Below are 18,536 nucleotides of genomic sequence, written 5' to 3' on the forward strand. Positions count from 1 at the left end.
TGTTGCTCGTAACTGCTGGTTTTGTAAATAAGCAACTGTTTGCTAAGTTCACCACATCAACTTAAAAGCATGATGGTACTATATGTCAGTGTTGTATTCACAACTTGTTTCCGCTGCCCCCAAGTGGCCAAAAAAGTATATGCACCATGTAAACTTAATATTAACTGAAACATTTATGGTCTTAAAACTTACATCAATTTTGACACAAGGCTTTTCTATGAGACAGGGCGTCAAGATCAGGTAAAAATGTAGGGGCCACCTTAGTGCCTTTACCATTTACATTTTTGTTGTGCTTTAGTGGTAGATATTACGAAACCAATTTTTATTTATTCAAACTACCCCCAAAATAAGTGACACACAGATAACCCAGAGCTTTTGAGACAAACTCTGGCAGTCAAACACAGTCTTGTCCATACAGTGCAGTATATTAAAGTTATTGGCCCTGTATATTAATTGTACAGTATATTAATTCAAAATAATTAATTAAAACCAGCTGAGGAGTATAGCAAATATTGTTGTTTAGATCTAGTAACCAACTTGACTTATATCAGCCAGTTTTTCATCATTTACACCAATCTGTTAGTTTTCTGTGATTCAGTCTGTTCAGTCATAAAATAAGAGACAGTTAAAATCAAGAATTTAATGGTGTGTTTTATCAAAGAATAAAGCATGAGTACTTTCTTCATCATTCTTATTAAAAACATTTTAAATCAGAATCAGAAACAGAAATTATTGATCCCGGAGGGGAAAATCTTTAAAAGTACACCATTTATAACTACAAAAGATGACACCATTCATTAAATACTTCAATACGACTCTGACAACATGATTAAAACTAACAATTATAATACACAACTATTGTACAGATTCTGTGCCCCCATCTCCACATTAATAAACTGTCAGAATGATTATTAAGTTGCAAGCCTAGATTACTGCTGACCATTTTGTTATAATGCTGTTTGTGAAATTGAAAAGCTAAATAGTAGTTTGACAGTATAATATTTCTGACTATTGTTTCTCATGGCTTGTTTTACTATCTCTGCAGCATAACGGCCATGCTTTGTAGATGATGAAGTATTAAACTGGTAGTTTGGAAGATAGTTGAAGTGACTCCACTCTCAGTCAGGGAGGGGATGTTACTGAATGACTGGTTTTCTACGTCTGATGTACAGCGCAACGTAAACAGCCATGGTGACGAGGACAATAGTTAGGATGACGATGCAGACAATTACAGCCACCACAGGGCTGCTGTAGTTCTCAGATGGCATAGCTGTGTGAGCAGGGAAGAAGAAAAGCATGAAAATATCAGACAATATTATAATTCATGGGTATATTAATTAATGTTGTTAATTAGAAAATAGTGACCAAGAAAGTAGTCCATCAAAGACAAATTTGCTGCTCTTCACACTTCATTGACCCAGGTCATAACAGTACATTGAGAATGTTACATGTAATGCAGATTCTTACCGTAAGAAGCCGATAATGTTTGAGCATCTCCTGAAAAATGAAACCAAAACTGTGGTCAATAATTGGCAGGATTCACTTTTTGTGTTATAATTGATCAAATTAATTAGTCTTCATGCTAAGCTAAGCTAACCTGCTTCTGGCTGTAACTTCATATGCACTTCTTGCACACTTCTATGTGTCATTCTACAGGGCATGGATTAACAACATTTACATATTTTTCTAATAATGTAATGTTTCTATCAATAAAGACAAATCCAGTTTATTGCCATATATGAAGTTATTCATCAGGTTTAAACAAGATTCTGCAGTCAGACTGAATCAACCAAGCAAATCACAATTTGCACATTTTAAGGTAATATTGTGTCATTGTGATAGGATATAGGGATATCTTAGTTATATTTTGCCCTAAAGACGCACCACTGCTCTGTTTTCCCACAACAATGGCAGGCGAGGTGACTGTAGCGTTGGCCAACACCTCCTGGGCCTCTCTCTTTCTCCTGGCAACTCCACAGTCCTGTTCAAAATAAATAAAGAATCTGATATATGAATTAACTACAGTAATTAATTTGTGATATCTTAAAATTATGTTAGGACTCTTAAAGGAACTCTGGTGTCTACTCACAGGCATTAATCCGCGACACGAAGATACCTCACAGAGTCTGGTGACGCAGTGCAGGTAGAAAGTGGAAATTGTCAGATTTTTGTGCTCCACGAATCTGAAGGCCTCAAAGGAGAAGTGTGCCCTCTGAGACGCCCCATTGAGCTCCACCTTAGTTTGTGCATCACGTGTACACCTTGGGTGAAAAAGAGACAAGTAGTGTGACTGAACATGGGGAAGTACAAAGAGCTAGCTTGGAGCTGAGTGTCAGAGTAAGTGGAAGGTATTATATAGTCTTACATACTGTATATGCAACTCACCCTATAAAAAGGTCATAGTAGGTTTTGAGCATGGGATGTGGACTTGTTGTGGCGTAGCATCTGTCCAGCAGCACGTTGAACCTGTGAGGACAGACAGGTGGATTTCAAGTGTCTTTTCTCATTAACTTATGGCTTACTGTAAACTGTCAAAATTTAAATACCTGTCTGTTAGATTGGTAGCCGTAACTGCAACATAAATCTTGGTCTTCAGGTTGAGTCCTGATTGTGGGATAGTAAGAATCTCTTGGTACTGTCCGTCCTGTTCAACGGAAAATAAGAACAAAATGAAGTTATAAAATGTTAAAAAATACTCTATGTCCAATTCTAAAAGCTAGAGCAGGTCTTACTTTGTAGAGCCGCATACTCAGTGTGCTGATGAAGCTACCATTGTTGTCTCTTATGGCAAGATTCGCACCTGATCTGTTTTAAATGAAAATAAATTCATATTATGCATTAGAGACTTGGATGAATCAAAATGTAGCTCAGTCCTGCTTATTTCACGTACAGTGTAGGTGTTATTTTGGGTGTCCCATGACATACTTACACGGCCACTTCAGTGTTGTTTAGTAGATACTGCATCGGGTACATGCAGGAGAACTTGTACAGGATCTGCGGGCGATAGGTGATCATACCTGCAGAGGGATCTATAGACGTAACAGTGCCAGAGATGTTGACGAACTGGACATTTGAGAAGTCAGCAAACGCTCCACTCCCAACCTGATTGATTATCTATTGAAAAAACAAACATATATTTCACTGAAATATATTTAATATTATTATGTACTGAAAAATCCAGTAAATCTGAGGGGGATGTACACAAATAGTAGGTAAAGTTATTGTGAAGAATACCTTAAAGTTATTATTGCAGGATGAGATGGAACTATCATTTATGGGGAATCTGAATTTTAAGACTGGTGGGTCAACGCTCCAGTCAGCAGTCCCAAAACACTTAGGTATGTTATACTGATTATTGAGGACCATCAGTGACTCGTTGTAAAGAGCTTGGTACACTGGGCAAAGGTAGATGCTCAGTTCCATACGCTCGGTGCCGCAGACCACAGTTATGTCTGAGTTTTCTGGGAGAGATAAAAAGGGAGGATGTAAATCAAACTGCAATGGAAGTGTGGAAATACCAATAACTAAAGTACATATCAAAGAATATGCCACAAACCTGGAGGTCTGTTTGTACTGCTAACAATGCAGGCGGATGGTATCTGTGCCTCGGTCCTCAGAATAAGGCCAAGCTGACACACAAGGATGACCAGCCTCATTGTGTTGAGTGTGAACCTGCGAGAAAACAGCAATACAATGGGAACCAAAGCATTCACCATCTCCTTTCAAGACGAAAGTGCTTTGAAAGAAAACTTTTCAAAAAATTTTGTCATCAGAGACGATAGATCAGCCTTCCTGTACATGAGGGTAAACTACACGTGATAGAGTTAAATAAGCCCACTATGCAACATATAGTAAGTAGTAGTAAGTCACTTGAAGGAAAAAGGAAAGACATGCATCAACCTAGGCTGTGTCATGAATTATGCATTATTTTCAGAAGAAAAAAGTTCCCTGAAGAGTTACAAACATCCTTCAATCCAGTTGCATCTTTGAAAGAAATGTTTCAAGACACAATTGATGAAAATATTTGTACTTTGTCATAAACATATTCTGCATTTTGCATATCAAGAAAATTAGAAACTGCCATTATTTATCAGATAAAGACCCAAATCATATCTCATATGTCAAGTTTAATTTAGACCCAATGAATCCAGAAACAAAATTACTGTATTTGTAAACTGCACTTTTCTCCATTGTTGATATAGTAAGAAAAGTCAAAAAACTATTTTACCAATTAAAATATTTTCATTAAAGTATATTCTTTTTCATACAATATATTATAAATAAAAATAATGATTAAAAAAGGATTAAACTACTAGCAAAAATAAGTGAAGTTATTCTAGGGACTCACCTGTCAGTCTTCATTTTGTGTCTTGCTATCGGCCACCAGCTCTCTGCATTTATACTGTACCACAGGGGCGTGTAAGGAAAAGTTTTAAACAATAGTGTAACATGAGCTGGGCCTTTAACATCATCTTTTTTCTGAATATTTTACGTACATTTTGAATTTAAATAACAATTCATCTAAAATAAACTTGTTTTTCACACAGTTCAAGATGTCAACTCTATTTCACCTTCTGTTGTAATCCAGTAGTTTTTTTAAGCTTCTTTGAAGCCACAGCCAGCTCTCTGCCACAAGGCACTTTACTGGTGTTAGGTAATGGTGTCTGATAATAACAAATGTTAGTTTCTATATATACATATGAAAATGGAATTTGTCTTAAGATTCCTCAAAGGAGTTCAATCTATAAATCTGAAAGCATTAGCTACTACTACTATTGCTTTCTGGATTCAAATGTTGACATTTGAAATGATCAGTCTTCATGCAATATGTCCACAGCTCGGTTGTATTATTAATGCGATGGTATTGATCTCAGCAGAGAGAATTTATTTTAGCTTGTCCCGATCCTCAATGAGGTCAGATAGAAAACTACTACAGGAGGTGGTAGCTGGTCAGCATGTTATTTAAAGACAGATATTGAAACTGGGTGCCTTTCCTTGACAGATAAATGAGTCCCCTGATAAGTTATTGCAAACTGATAATTTGTTTCTTGGATGTACTAAAGACAAAATCGTGTAATCCATAGTGCTTATATCATGTGTATTCTACAGGAATAGGGATGTTTACCAGCATGGGCGTCAGGACTGATTCTGACTGTCTCCTCTTGTTGCCACATTTACAGCAGTCAGCTTTAAGCTTCCAGTAATGCATTAGCAATCATCTCACATTTGGTCTGGCTATAACTTTATATATAAGATAATGCAAGTTTAATGTCTGGTAATGATGTTGTGCAATGGAAAAACACTTAATTGCTGTCTTGGGTAGGGGCAGGGAGAGCGTTGCATAGGAAACCATAATGTATACACACAAACAATGTTTTATTTTTCATAGACCTATGAAGGGCAGGATCTGATCCCAAGTATTCTCTTTTGAGATCTTATGATGTGATAAGAGTCTCATTATTGTTCTTAAGAGTACAAGTTTTGTAATGGATCAGTCTTTGTTATGGCCTCAGGCTGTAAACTGTAAATAGAAAATGTCGCTGCTGTTTTGTACAGTGTGCGAATAAAAGACACACCCATCTGAGAGAAATCCAATGTCTTTTGTGAAGCATCACAACACGAAAGGGACTCTGAATTACTCAGGTCCCCAAAGAACAGCACCACAATACACCATGAGGATACAGCCTGAAAAAGGTGCTTGTTAGATTACTTTAGACATATCCGATGTCAAATGCCACTTCAATCTCTCTTTTGTTGTCTAAATAAGCATTTGTCTACAAGCCATGCCATCAGTGTTACTGCAGGCACATTTTTTCAAAGGTTGGACCCAAAAGCAGTATATGTGGCCCCCTTGAGAAATAATAAGACTAACCTGGTACAGGCCTGAGGACAGATTTAGGTCAGGACCCATGAATAAAAACAAAAATGTGCCGTATTGAAAAGGAGCGGATACAGTTAGTGTTTGCTACAGGTATTTTAAATGTGCAGTTCACACAAATGTGGTTCTTTAAAGAGTCAAAGTTATGATGAAAATGACTCAGCTGAACGTGAAAATTGATGACTTTGACCGTGCTGAAATTTGAGGATGAATTTAACCTCAATTTTTACCTGACCATCTCATAACAATGTAGGCCGACACATAGACCTAGGGCGTTGAAAATGTTGCTTAGAAAAGAACGTAAGATAGGATGACGCTCTATCCCTGACATTGTGTTGCCTGGGAATAAAAACTTTGCCATGTGAACCAAGAGGATGTATTCTGAGCTTTGCTGGGATGCATGGAATCTAGGGCCCAGCTTATCACAGATATATCAGTATCGGCGTATATATGTCGGTCAATAAGTAACAAGAAATTGTAGTGCAGAAATGCCAAAGATCTGTTTGAGGTCATTTAGAAATCGTGTCACCATTACATAGTTTGTCCTTCAGAGAGGACTAACAAGTTAATTTTTCCAACTGTAAAATGTCCCGCTCAGTACTTATCGTGTAATGACCAAATTTAAAAAAATAGTTAATCATTTTGGGGAACGCGCTTATTTGTTTTCTGGCGCAGAGTTAGATGACAAGATCGATACCACTCTCGTGTCTGTATGGTGAATATGAAGTAACAGTCAGCAGCCAATTAGCTTAGCTTAGCACAAAGACTGGAAATAGGGAGGCAACAGCTAGTCTGGCTCTGTCCAACATTAACAACCTCTAAAGCTTACTAATTATCACATTATATCTAATTTCTTTAATTCGTAGGAAAAGCAAAGTGTAAAAACAAGGATTCACTGTTTTACGGATTTCTTGGCTCTGAGCACTTGCCAGGCAACCAGCGGAGACACAAGGAAGCACAACGTCGTTTTCACACTTTTAGTACTGATTGAACAAACCAGATATAAGTTGTTAAAGTGGCTATAATCGATATCTTTATAACAAAATGTGACAATGTGAAGGGGGGTCACTTGTAGTGATGAATCTACAGAGAATCTCAAATCTGCAGCTATTTTCAGCAAAAAAAAAAAAAAGATCCAGATATTTCCCTCAGGAGTTGGTAGAGACCAAAAACAGAGCTAAAATAGAGTTAATATTGGACTGACATTTTGCCAGGTGAGCAGAAACACGACTGCAAATGACAATGTTGCTCCATAACTGCTGGATGTGTAAATAAGCATCTGTTTGCTAACAAGGTCGCCATTTCAACTTAAAAGGTGATGATATGTTGTATTCACAACATGCACAACATTGTTTGCACTGCCAAAAGTGGCCAGAGAAATCAATTACTGCAGATTTAATTAGTGAGCTTTAGAGATGATGGTAGACTCAAAATTTCAGTATCTGTGGAGTTTAAATGGATTCCACTATAACTAGCTGACAAGTGCCAAATATAAAATATGTCAGTGGACAATTGAGGAAAAGACTGCTGTTGCATGGATTCCTTGAACTTTATGTGCACTTGAGGTTTGTTAAGTCAAGTATAACACTTGATGTTATAACAAAATGTATAGCATTTGAAACTTGCAGTAACAGCGCATTCTCCCCCATGATAATCTCTGAGGATACATATTGTGCTTGCTGTTTTTCCTGGACAGCCATAAAGAAAAGAGGGATCTTGGTGTGTATATCTATAATTGCTAAACTCCAGTAAGTCGTACTTTATTATCAGCACAGAACAGCTCCATCTATATGTCCCATTTGACTCTCAGGGCAGTGTTTGAGTAATGGCTGAGCTTTACTTTACCAACATGCATCCCTTACACTTTGCAACAGTGCCAGACCACTGTACATTAACACTCTCATGTGTCCATGAATGTGACTCCCAGAAATGTGTAGAATAATATACAGTGTTTGCACCCTTCCTGATTTCTTATTTTTTTGCATGTTTGTCACACTTACTATTGGTATGATGTTCTTTTTCTGAAATGCGAACATCATACCAACAGTAAAATATGGTAATGGTAGTGTGATGGTCTGCAGCTGTTTTGCTGCTTCAGGACCTGGAAAACTTGCTGTGATAAATGGAACCATGAATTCTGCTGTCTACCAAAAACTCCTGAAGGAAAATGTCCGGCCATCTGTTCGTGACCTCAAGCTGAAGCGAACTTGGGTTCTGCAGCAGGACAATGATCCAAAACACACCAGCAAGTCCACCTCTGAATGGCTGAAGAAGAACAAAATGAAGACTTTGGAGTGGCCTAGTCAAAGTCCTGACCTGAATCCTATTAAGATGCTGTGGCATGAAAAAGGCAGTTCATGCTCGAAAACCCTCCAATGTGGCTGAATTACAACAATTCTGCAAAGATGAGTGGGCCAAAATTCCTCCACTGTGCTGTAAAAGACTCATTACAAGTTATCGCAAATGCTTGATTGCAGTTGTTGCTGCTAAGGGTGGCCCAACCAGTTATTAGGTTTAGGGGTCAATCACTTTTTCACACAGGGCCATGTAGGTTTGGATTTTGTTTTCCCTTAATAATAACAACCTTCATTTAAAAACTGCATTTTGTGTTTACCTGTGTTATCTTTGACTAATATTTAAATTTGTTTGATGATCTGAAACATTTAAGTGTGATAAACATGCAAAAAAATAAGACATCTGGAAGGGGGCAAACACTTTTTCACATCACTGTACTTCTTATACTCTCAATGGGAACAAAGGCATCTATTTAAACAACCATGGTAGTCACATAAGTCTCAGAGGACAAAACAAGTGTCTTGTATATCTCTATAGGCTTGTGACAGTAAAGGCAATTCAATGTACATCCACTAAAGGGGCTCTTGGGAACACTGCAGTGAAAAATACCTTTCATTTACAAAATTAAATTACACAAGGCCTTGGTGAACAGCCAATGTTTTCCTAAAATCTGACATTTTTTAATGATGTTTTATTGACACTCTAAACAATACAGAGTTGTCAGCACTTGATTTCAGCCTTACAGCCTGTGCAGACATGAAACAACCTGAGAATTCATAAACTGACAATCAAGGATAGGTGGCAACTTGAGTGCCAAAATAAATCATAATGTTCACCCTTCTCATTACTGTACAGTGTGTCTGATCTTCCTGCCTTTTCACTTTCAGACCTGCTGACTGCATAAGCTCCAAAAGCTCAAAAAATTAATCCCACAATGCGTTAAAATAAATTACAATGGATAGTTTGTTTTCTATTATGTGTTCCATGTTATTGCTGTCAATGATATTTTGTATATTTTTATTTTATTCTATTTTATTTTAGTATGCATGTACATTTCATTTGTATAATATTTGTTATAGCTGTCCTATTGTATCTTATCTTTCCCTTCCTTCCTTTTTTGTGTTGCACCTTTAAAGGGTCAAATTAAACGGAAGGTATTGAATTGTTTAGTTTTAATATACAATAGATCTCTTTTCAACTAAAGCTTCAATGTAATTAGACCGTGCTGATCCCTGAGTCACACTATCAAGCACATGCAACACCTGAGCTGTATAATAACATGTTATGACAGTAACACAGGAGGAGCCCTTTTTTAAAAAGTCACATCACACACATCTCTTGCATGCACTGTGTTGGTAAACCAATCCCGGGGTTTGTTATAAAACTTGATGATCTGTGACCCACTAGTTTTATTATTTTTTTTAGAGGATCCACGATATCTATTCTCCATGAAGATTCAGTGTTGCGCTACAGATTGTGTATTTTAGAGGTATTAGCCTACATTTCAGTGTCCTGCTTCTAAAATGACTTACTGGATTTTAACCTGGCATTTATAGGTGTGGTTTAGCTTTTCCTGTCTGCTTGCACTTGCACTGACTGCAAAGCGTTATACAGTATTTGAACTCTCCTTCGTCAGTGGTGGAAGAGGTACTCCTCCTCAAGAAAAATTATCAAGAACACAGTGTAAAATATATGTTACTCCATTACAAGGCATACATTCAAAATCTTAAGTACTTAAAGTTTTAGAAGTAGTATTCATAATTCAGCAGAATACCCCTCTCAGAGTGCTCTGTATATGCAGTATTATGGGATTGCTGTGACTGATTCATGTCAAGGTGAAGCTAATTTTAACTACGTTATAGTTACACTACTATTGGGTACCATAAGATAATCATATCTTATAAACTCATTATATGTTTTTGAAACACTTATCGAAATAGTTGCAGATTTCTGTTTATAGACTCAAAAGCCTGCTTGCTTGCGATAATCTAATTTAGCATTTGTGAAAATATCTTGCTTAAAGCACATTGTACTAACAGGATGGGCCTTAAGGTAGGTCTCACTTTCATTACTTATTACTTGTCCTAACTCTGTCTTGAGGAGGGTTTTTGTGTCAAATTCTAGTATTAAAATGCAATTATGTCAGTTTGTGTTTTTATGTTGCATATTCCCAAATTAAAATGTTTAATCAAATTACCCCGCAGCAAATCTGGGGCCATGTAGTGTTCCACAATCAAAAAACTGTACACACTGAACAGAGAAGGAGAGGAATGAGGGCCCAACAGGTCACTATTGACCCAGGGCCGCATTGCAGGTTAATCCGGCCATGATCTTGGGGTCCCCTCGCGGGTGCCCTAGGAACCGCTGGAATCAGCCATGCATTTGTCTGCTAAATGATTTCTCAAAAGGAAGACTACAAGTGTGGCATTCTTGTAATCAGCCAGTGATGGAATGTAACTTCTTCTTTCTTAAGAAGGATTTTTTTATCCGCTAAAAGTGTTCATGCAGCAAAAACCGTACGACCAAAAGTCACCAATGGAAATTGGTAGGTGTGTTGCAAATTCCACTACTCAGAAATTTTGATATGTCAATCAGTTTCACTTATACAAGCCAATCAATTTTTTATCAAAATAGCAACAAATGTAGTCATGTGAAAGATGTCTTCTCTGTAGGTCATAATCATATGTTTCTGGAAGTAGATTTATATCCTCAACAGAGCATCAGCAGATAGTGATGACCTAGATTAATTATTTTAATTTTAACACATTTTCTGAATTTTTACAAACCAAACAATCAATCGATTAATCAAGAAAATAATCAGCAGACTAATCCATAATGAAAATAATCATTAGTTGCAGTCCTATACAAAACAGTTAAAAATGACCTCCACCTCAACCAACTACAACAGTAAAATCTTGCTTTTACATTAATGAATGAGTAATAATAATCTAATGATATATAATAGTATAACAGTCACAGAGGCATTTTTTCTGCATTGAGTACTTTTACTTTTAGTACTTTAAGTACATCAGATTCAGCTTTATTGGCTAAAAAGGAATATGACTCCAGATTTAAGTTGCTCTCAGTGTACTTATACACAGTTCAAAGAACAATTAACAGGAAGATAGAAATAAGCATACAGCTAAAAACAAGGACAGCAAAGCTGAACAAAGATATAAGTAAAATTAAATATTTAACTATTATGGACATGTAGGTGAAGGTGTATATATAAATATATAACATACAATGTCTACATACAAGTGTTTCTGTAAATTATTAACAAATGCAAATAGTGCAAAGGAATAAATATTGAAATGGTAATGTAATAGGTTACTTTATATACTACATGAAGTGGGTTATGTACAGTATATGTATGTGTACATGTCTATAAACAGTATACTGCAGATGCAGATTTATATTTGACAATGATGGATGAGCACATTTTCCTTATTATGCTTATACAAGTTTAATTTTCAATGCAGGACTTTTACATGTAATGGAGTATTTTATAGTGTGGCATTAATTCTTTTGCTTTTTTTATAGGATCTGAATACTTTCTCAACCACTGTAATCAACCAGTGTCTGAGTCATTGCTGGAAGCCACTCTCACTTATCCCATAATCATGGTAGCAACTGCTGTGGAAATCTATAAACAGTCTTTTTAATTGGACCATTTATAGAGGCAGTGGAATTGATGAAAGATGATTGGCCAGCATCGCTCCTCCTGCGTTCTAGAGTGTTCGGAGTGGGAATATAGTGAAGGAGGCGCGGTCGCTCCCAGCTTTCCACACACAGACAGCGCGATATCAGGGACCCGTCGGTCACACCGTGTCACTCAGGGTGAAGCCTGTCAGTCTGCAGTATTAAAAACAGCTACTTTAACGATAAACCGATAAAACGACATATTCTGAATTTAACGGAGGTGAGTATTGCTAGGTGAATAATGTATTGTGATAACTTTTACTAGAACTACAAGGACGTTACATTTAGCTTACTAACGTTAACTACGTTAATAATTCGATAACGTCATCAGTGTCAACGGCTGCTCAATTTACGTTAATAAGGTAAAATTTTAAGCTAGCTAACAATGTTTGCTGTCGGCATCCATTTGCTATAATTCAAATGCAGCTGCACGTCGTAATTTACGCCAACATCTCTTATTAATTGATGCTGTAAGCTAACTTTTTATAATGTTTTTGTGCATGTTACGGCTAAGTTATTTGACATTTCTTTAACATGAAAGTTAGATAGAGAACGTGGCTAACAACAGGTATGAAATGATGTTGCTAACATCTCTCTGTCAAATCAGACTGCGGCTTGCACTGAAAACTTGCTAATATGTGTTGAAGTAATGCACATCTGCAGAAGAGGTTATATAACGCCTTGCAAACTGCGTGCAACTTTACAAGGAAGTGAAAGGAATGGTCCAGAAAGTTCTCAGCCTCCTAACATAAGTGGCACGCCCTCCTGTACTGGGGCTGCTGATGACAGCTAAGCTAATGAGGCAGCACAAAATGCCATACTCTTGTTGCTCACTGGCTGTCAAACGTTTACTTTCATAACCCCCTTTTGTTAAAAAAATAATAATAATAACTCCCCTTAGCCTCAAACCAGATTACCTTTTAACAACTATTAACAATATTGGGAAAACTAGAGTAGTAACAAGAGGATGATACAAGGTACTAACCTTATCTAGAGAATGAACTTGCATGTTTCTCATTAGTTAGATTTTGCACAAACCTACACACCAAAGACACAAGGCTCTTCTGCTATATTGACAGGCAACTTCAGAGCAAGGTAGGTTTCCTCTTATTTCTGATTTGATTGACATTTTGGCTTGATGAACATTCTCCGTTTTTCTTTTCTTCCCTGACAAAAAAAATTTAATCAAATCATCATTTAGACTATAAAATGTCAGAAAATAGTTAAAACTAGCTCATCACAAGTTCCCAAATTGATGCCTTCAAATGTCTTGTTGAGAATGATAAATGATAATAATGATTAAAAATAGCCGCAGGCAGCAATGGGCGGGTTCAAACTTTTTTTCTCTCAATAGGAGGAAGCAGCTCAAAATTAAAACTGCAGGCAGCAACGAGCAAAGTCACTTCAGCTTGCTTAATTCTGTTTGAAAGAAGGAGTGAGATCAATCACACACTTGTTCCATCATCACACAGTCTGCAGCGTTTTGATTATTGCTCACTCAAAGTTACGCCATTCGCCCCCCCTTCATTGGATTTGAACGAAACCTGGTTTGTTCGTTCAGTAGATAGTGCTGGAAGTCACTAGTGAGTTTATTTGGGATTGCTCAAAGACCTCTTGAGTTTTGAGCAAATATGTGAAAGGCTACGCCCACTCGCACCAATCAATATGGCATTTTAGATTTTGGTTAATACTGGCCCCCAGAGATGCCAAGTTTTTTTGACCGTTCTTGCTCATTTAAAATAGAGATGTGTATCTCAGTCCTGCAATGCTGTATCCAAAATTTGGTGTTGATAGAGTCAAAATTCAAGTCGATGTCACTTTACCATTTTTCACATTATGCTAATTAGCAAAAAATCCATCATGGCAGACTTTAATTCAATCCAATCCAAGAGGCTTTTTTGTAGAGCCTATTGGGCTGGACTTTTGTGAGAAATTTCAAGTCATTCAGACTTACGGTGTGAGGGGCGTGGCCTGTTAAAAATTGCATTTTTGGGCCTTAATTACGGCGCCACCATGTGGCCGATAGGGCTCATATTTCTGTGGAAGTACTTGCACATCAAGCTTCGTGTTTCTAGCTCATTCCATTTCACAGAAATTTGAGCATTTGCGGCAGACAAATAATAATTAACCGGAACAAACTTTACCGCTTCGCAGTTTGAACCCTAATATTAATAATAATAATAATAAACTTAAAGTGCTTTCTTTAACTGGTTGAACCAAGATTAAAACCTTTCAGGACTGCAATGAGGTAAATAAAATCAGACAGTTAAAATAATACAAAAATAAAATGGAATAAAATACCCAACAATAATATAAGATAAAAACAATAAAAATAAGATAGGGGGGGAGCAGCAAATCCTAACATTTGAGAACCCCCACCGCGCACACACACACCCCTTGTATGAGAGCCCTTTCCTAGGTTAGTACCTCCCATGTGGTGTAACATTAGGCTAGCATTACAGTATATTGATGGTCTGCTACTGTAGCAACAGTAAATATAGGGCCTATTCCAAGAAGTTACTGCATACTGAGTCATCATGATAACTTTGCTGCAGTGTGAAACTAGGAACAAGTCTTTATTACGTCAGCTTATTTTTCAGTTTTACTCAGCAAATTATCCAGCTCTAGTTCCAGTTCAGAATCGCTGCCCATTTCTGTTTTTTCAGCAATTCAAACAGTATTTAATATAAATATTATATAATAAAACAGCAACTAGCAATGTCCCAGACCCCAAGTTGACATATTATAGTTGCTTGTTTTGTCTCAAACCCACATATATTCTGTTTACTATCATGTAAGTCTAACATTTCAACTCTATGATAAAATAATAATGAAATTCAACGAAATGGTAGTTCAGTCTGGTTACAGTAAACCTGCTCCCTGTTGTCTGTTGTTGCCATAATAAAGACAGCCGTTGCCAAGCTGTCAAAAGTGAGGAGGCTTGAACAGGTGCTATGGACCTTCACTGAGACAGTTTGTTTCCACTTATGTTTGAGTTGCTCACTCTCTGATAATAGCCTCATTACTCCATACTTCAAATGTGCATCATGGTAGCCACCCGCAGTGCTTAGAGAGGGCTTAAGTTACTTATCTGCCATATACCCAGATTTTCAGTTTAGTGCCAACATATGATCAACAGCTGATAATTTTCATATTCTCAGAAACCATGTCCAAGGGACCAGCAGTCGGCATTGACCTGGGCACTACCTACTCCTGTGTCGGAGTGTTTCAGCACGGCAAAGTTGAGATCATTGCCAATGACCAGGGAAACAGGACCACACCCAGTTATGTTGCCTTCACCGACACAGAGAGGCTGATTGGGGATGCAGCCAAGAATCAGGTGGCCTTGAACCCCAACAACACAGTATTTGGTATGAAACATTTTTCCAGAAAAGTCCAGTATGATTAGTTAATTTTGATGTTTCTGCTCATTTATTGCATCTTTTATCGTCCTTCAGATGCAAAGCGTCTCATTGGACGTCGGTTTGATGACAGCGTTGTCCAGTCAGACATGAAACACTGGCCATTTACAGTCATTAATGATGCTTCACGCCCCAAAGTAAAAGTGGACTACAAGGGCGAGACCAAGACTTTCTACCCAGAGGAGATCTCCTCCATGGTGCTAATTAAAATGAAGGAGATTGCAGAGGCGTACCTTGGGAAGGTACACCTGTGTGCTTTGTTTTTACAAATTATTTCTTAGAAATGTAGAAAAGGTTTCAGTCGTAGTCATCTGGACACTGTTTTCAGTGATTCTGAAAGAACACTCCTGGACGAATGAGGGACTACACTGTCTTATTTATTAGAAACATTTTGTTTTATTTGTTTGTTTACAAAATGGGAGATTTGCATGAGTATACACACTACACAAAAGTATATTTTGCAAGTACTCAGGCAAATCTTCTATGCTTCTACTACAGTATTTTTGTTACTATTACCCCTGTAAAACATTTGAGTTTTAAACAGAACTCTGCAGTAGATGTTTCCTGTTTACTATAGTTATAGTGTTGTTTAAATAGACCAGGGATATATGAGCTCTAATTTTACTTATTTACTAATATGATTAAAAACTGTACATTTAATCTTGCAAATGTCATTAATGTCTCATCAACTTTTTTCTTCTGGCAGACTGTAACAAATGCTGTAGTGACTGTGCCTGCCTACTTCAATGACTCTCAGCGCCAGGCCACCAAAGATGCAGGGACCATTTCTGGGCTTAATGTCCTTCGTATCATCAATGAGCCAACTGCTGCTGCTATTGCTTATGGCCTGGACAAAAAGGTAAAAGAAGTCTTAGGCTACAGCTTTCTACAAGATTCAGTATCTAGTTGTAAGGCTTTTTGTATGTTTGCATGTTTTTGACCACACTAATAATTGTTTTTAGGTTATTTGTTTGGGAAAGAGTCCAACATCTAATATTTATAACTACTGAAGTAAATGTTTTTTAAAAAGCCCAAAAATGCCTGCTGAAAGTCGAATACTCTCTCAAATAAACTACAGATTACAATTAAATCATTTCAAATTACAGGTTGGATCTGAAAGAAACGTCCTCATCTTTGACCTGGGCGGTGGCACATTCGACGTCTCCATCTTGACTATTGAAGATGGCATCTTTGAGGTCAAGTCCACAGCAGGCGACACACACTTGGGTGGAGAAGACTTTGATAACCGCATGGTCAACCACTTCATCTCTGAGTTCAAACGCAAGTACAAGAAAGACATCAGTGACAACAAGAGGGCGGTGCGTCGTCTGCGCACGGCATGCGAGAGGGCCAAGCGCACTTTGTCGTCCAGCACTCAGGCCAGCATTGAAATCGATTCTCTGTATGAGGGAGTCGATTTCTACACCTCGATCACCAGGGCCCGATTTGAGGAGCTGAATGCAGACCTGTTCCGAGGAACCCTGGAGCCTGTGGAAAAGGCTCTACGTGATGCCAAGATGGACAAGGCCCAAGTCCACGACATTGTCTTGGTGGGAGGTTCCACTCGTATTCCTAAGATCCAGAAGCTGCTGCAGGACTTTTTCAATGGGAAAGAGCTCAATAAGAGCATTAACCCTGATGAAGCAGTGGCCTATGGTGCAGGTATTAACCCCTTTATGTCCATAAATGTAGCAGTAACTCATTTGTACTAATGAAAAATCCTGACAAAGAGACTGAACTCAAAATCCACCTATTTGTTCTGCAGCTGTGCAGGCAGCCATCCTGTCAGGCGACAAATCGGAGAATGTGCAGGACCTGCTGCTGCTGGATGTGACCCCCTTGTCTCTGGGCATTGAGACCGCTGGAGGAGTCATGACTGTTCTCATTAAGAGGAACACCACTATCCCCACAAAGCAAACCCAGACTTTTACCACCTACTCAGACAACCAGCCTGGTGTGCTCATTCAGGTATGACCACCATCTTTCTTCCCTGTATTTAGCTGAAAAGAACACTTGTTGACCTGCCATTATATCTGCAGGTGTTTGAGGGTGAAAGGGCCATGACCAAAGACAACAATCTCTTGGGGAAATTTGAGCTGACTGGAATCCCCCCTGCACCCCGAGGGGTTCCTCAGATTGAGGTGACCTTTGATATCGACGCCAACGGCATCATGAATGTGTCTGCGGCCGATAAGAGCACCGGGAAGGAGAACAAGATCACGATCACCAACGACAAAGGTAAGCTGAAGAAGAACTTCAGCGCTGTATCTCAATTGTGAAATTTGACATACGTGTATTCAGCCTTGTGTTCATTTGAAATAAAATCCATCAGGGCGCCTGAGCAAGGAGGACATTGAGCGTATGGTCCAGGAAGCAGATAAGTACAAGGCTGAGGATGATGTGCAGAGAGAGAAGGTGGCTGCCAAGAATGGTTTAGAGTCTTACGCCTTCAGCATGAAGTCCACTGTGGAGGACGAAAAGCTGAAGGGCAAGATCAGCGACGAGGACAAACAGAAGATTGTGGACAAGTGTAACGAGGTCATCAGCTGGCTGGATAGAAACCAGGTATGAATTAGAAAGCTGGTCCAGTTTTGTGACTGTAAACTTTCACAGCATAAGTGTTAAAATAATTGTCGAGCCGGCATCTGATTGATACTTAAATTCTTCTTCTTTCTCTCTTTTCTCAGTATGCAGAAAAAGATGAGTTTGAGCATCAGCAGAAGGAGTTGGAGAAGGTGTGTAACCCAGTCATGACCAAGCTGTACCAGAATGCAGGTGGGATGCCGGGGGGGATGCCAGGGGGGATGCCAGGCGGCTTCCCCGGAACAGGTGATGCTCCTGGAGGAGGAGCGTCCTCCGGCCCCACCATTGAGGAGGTCGACTAAACTAGACCAGACTTGCATGAGCTTGTTCTCTTTCCTTTTTTGATTTTGGTGTGAAGGGCGATCAGTCATAATATCACAGAGTTATCTAAATTGTTATACTCAGAACCATTAACCACGCCTCTTTTGGGATTGTTTTGATAATTTTTGTGCATCAGGCTTAAAGCAACACTTCCGCTGTGGCTTTTCTGGTAGGCGGTCTTCTCAGGAGACTATATTGCGTTCAGTTAAACCAGTTAATGTTTGCATTACCACAGTGTGTTTTTCTTTCTGAGCTGGTTATGTGGTGGAAATGGTCGATATTGCTCAACACTTTGCAAAATGAGACTAAATAAAATATTTTTTTTTGAATTTGGA

The 18,536-nt window shown here is 38.3% G+C and overlaps 2 protein-coding genes across 3 annotated transcripts; one reads left to right on the top strand and one right to left on the bottom strand.

The window, feature by feature from the left end:
• Positions 1 to 625: 625 nt before the first annotated feature.
• Positions 626 to 4,355, bottom strand: si:dkey-4p15.5 (zona pellucida-like domain-containing protein 1). Of its 2 annotated transcripts, none has more exons than XM_044202474.1 (11): positions 4,349 to 4,355; positions 3,557 to 3,672; positions 3,235 to 3,461; positions 2,930 to 3,114; positions 2,733 to 2,805; positions 2,547 to 2,644; positions 2,386 to 2,466; positions 2,090 to 2,261; positions 1,885 to 1,981; positions 1,468 to 1,497; positions 626 to 1,270 (listed from the first exon to the last, which is right to left on the bottom strand). In XM_044202474.1, the coding sequence occupies exons 2-11, from the start codon at positions 3,654 to 3,656 to the stop codon at positions 1,137 to 1,139; spliced, it is 1,197 nt and encodes a 398-aa protein (XP_044058409.1). In that variant the 5' UTR covers positions 3,657 to 3,672; positions 4,349 to 4,355; the 3' UTR covers positions 626 to 1,136. The 2 variants fall into 2 exon arrangements, with proteins under 2 accessions (XP_044058409.1, XP_044058410.1); XM_044202475.1 differs by lacking the exon at positions 4,349 to 4,355 and adding an exon at positions 4,164 to 4,183.
• A 7,570-nt stretch (positions 4,356 to 11,925) lies between these two features.
• Positions 11,926 to 18,530, top strand: hspa8b (heat shock protein family A (Hsp70) member 8b). The gene is made up of 9 exons (XM_044202816.1): positions 11,926 to 12,095; positions 15,037 to 15,246; positions 15,334 to 15,539; positions 16,004 to 16,156; positions 16,404 to 16,959; positions 17,063 to 17,265; positions 17,337 to 17,535; positions 17,630 to 17,862; positions 17,985 to 18,530. Exons 2-9 carry the CDS (start codon positions 15,042 to 15,044, stop codon positions 18,180 to 18,182), a joined length of 1,953 nt encoding a protein of 650 aa, XP_044058751.1. The 5' UTR covers positions 11,926 to 12,095; positions 15,037 to 15,041; the 3' UTR covers positions 18,183 to 18,530.
• Positions 18,531 to 18,536: the final 6 nt, after the last annotated feature.

This window comes from Siniperca chuatsi, linkage group LG7, assembly GCF_020085105.1.
Source record: "Siniperca chuatsi isolate FFG_IHB_CAS linkage group LG7, ASM2008510v1, whole genome shotgun sequence".
Taxonomy (NCBI): Eukaryota; Metazoa; Chordata; class Actinopteri; order Centrarchiformes; family Sinipercidae; genus Siniperca; species Siniperca chuatsi.

Coding starts and splice junctions, on each gene's coding strand:
- si:dkey-4p15.5 (XM_044202474.1), bottom strand. CDS start 3,656: ATGAGGCTGGTCATCCTTGTGTGTCAGCTTGGCCTTATTCTGAGGACC. Junction 2,645..2,732: donor TGAGTATGCGGCTCTACAAA/GTAAGACCTGCT, acceptor TCCGTTGAACAG/GACGGACAGTACCAAGAGAT. Junction 1,498..1,884: donor TGTGGGAAAACAGAGCAGTG/GTGCGTCTTTAG, acceptor TTCATTTTTCAG/GAGATGCTCAAACATTATCG.
- hspa8b (XM_044202816.1), top strand. CDS start 15,042: ATGTCCAAGGGACCAGCAGTCGGCATTGACCTGGGCACTACCTACTCC. Junction 15,540..16,003: donor CAGAGGCGTACCTTGGGAAG/GTACACCTGTGT, acceptor TTCTTCTGGCAG/ACTGTAACAAATGCTGTAGT. Junction 16,157..16,403: donor CTTATGGCCTGGACAAAAAG/GTAAAAGAAGTC, acceptor TTCAAATTACAG/GTTGGATCTGAAAGAAACGT.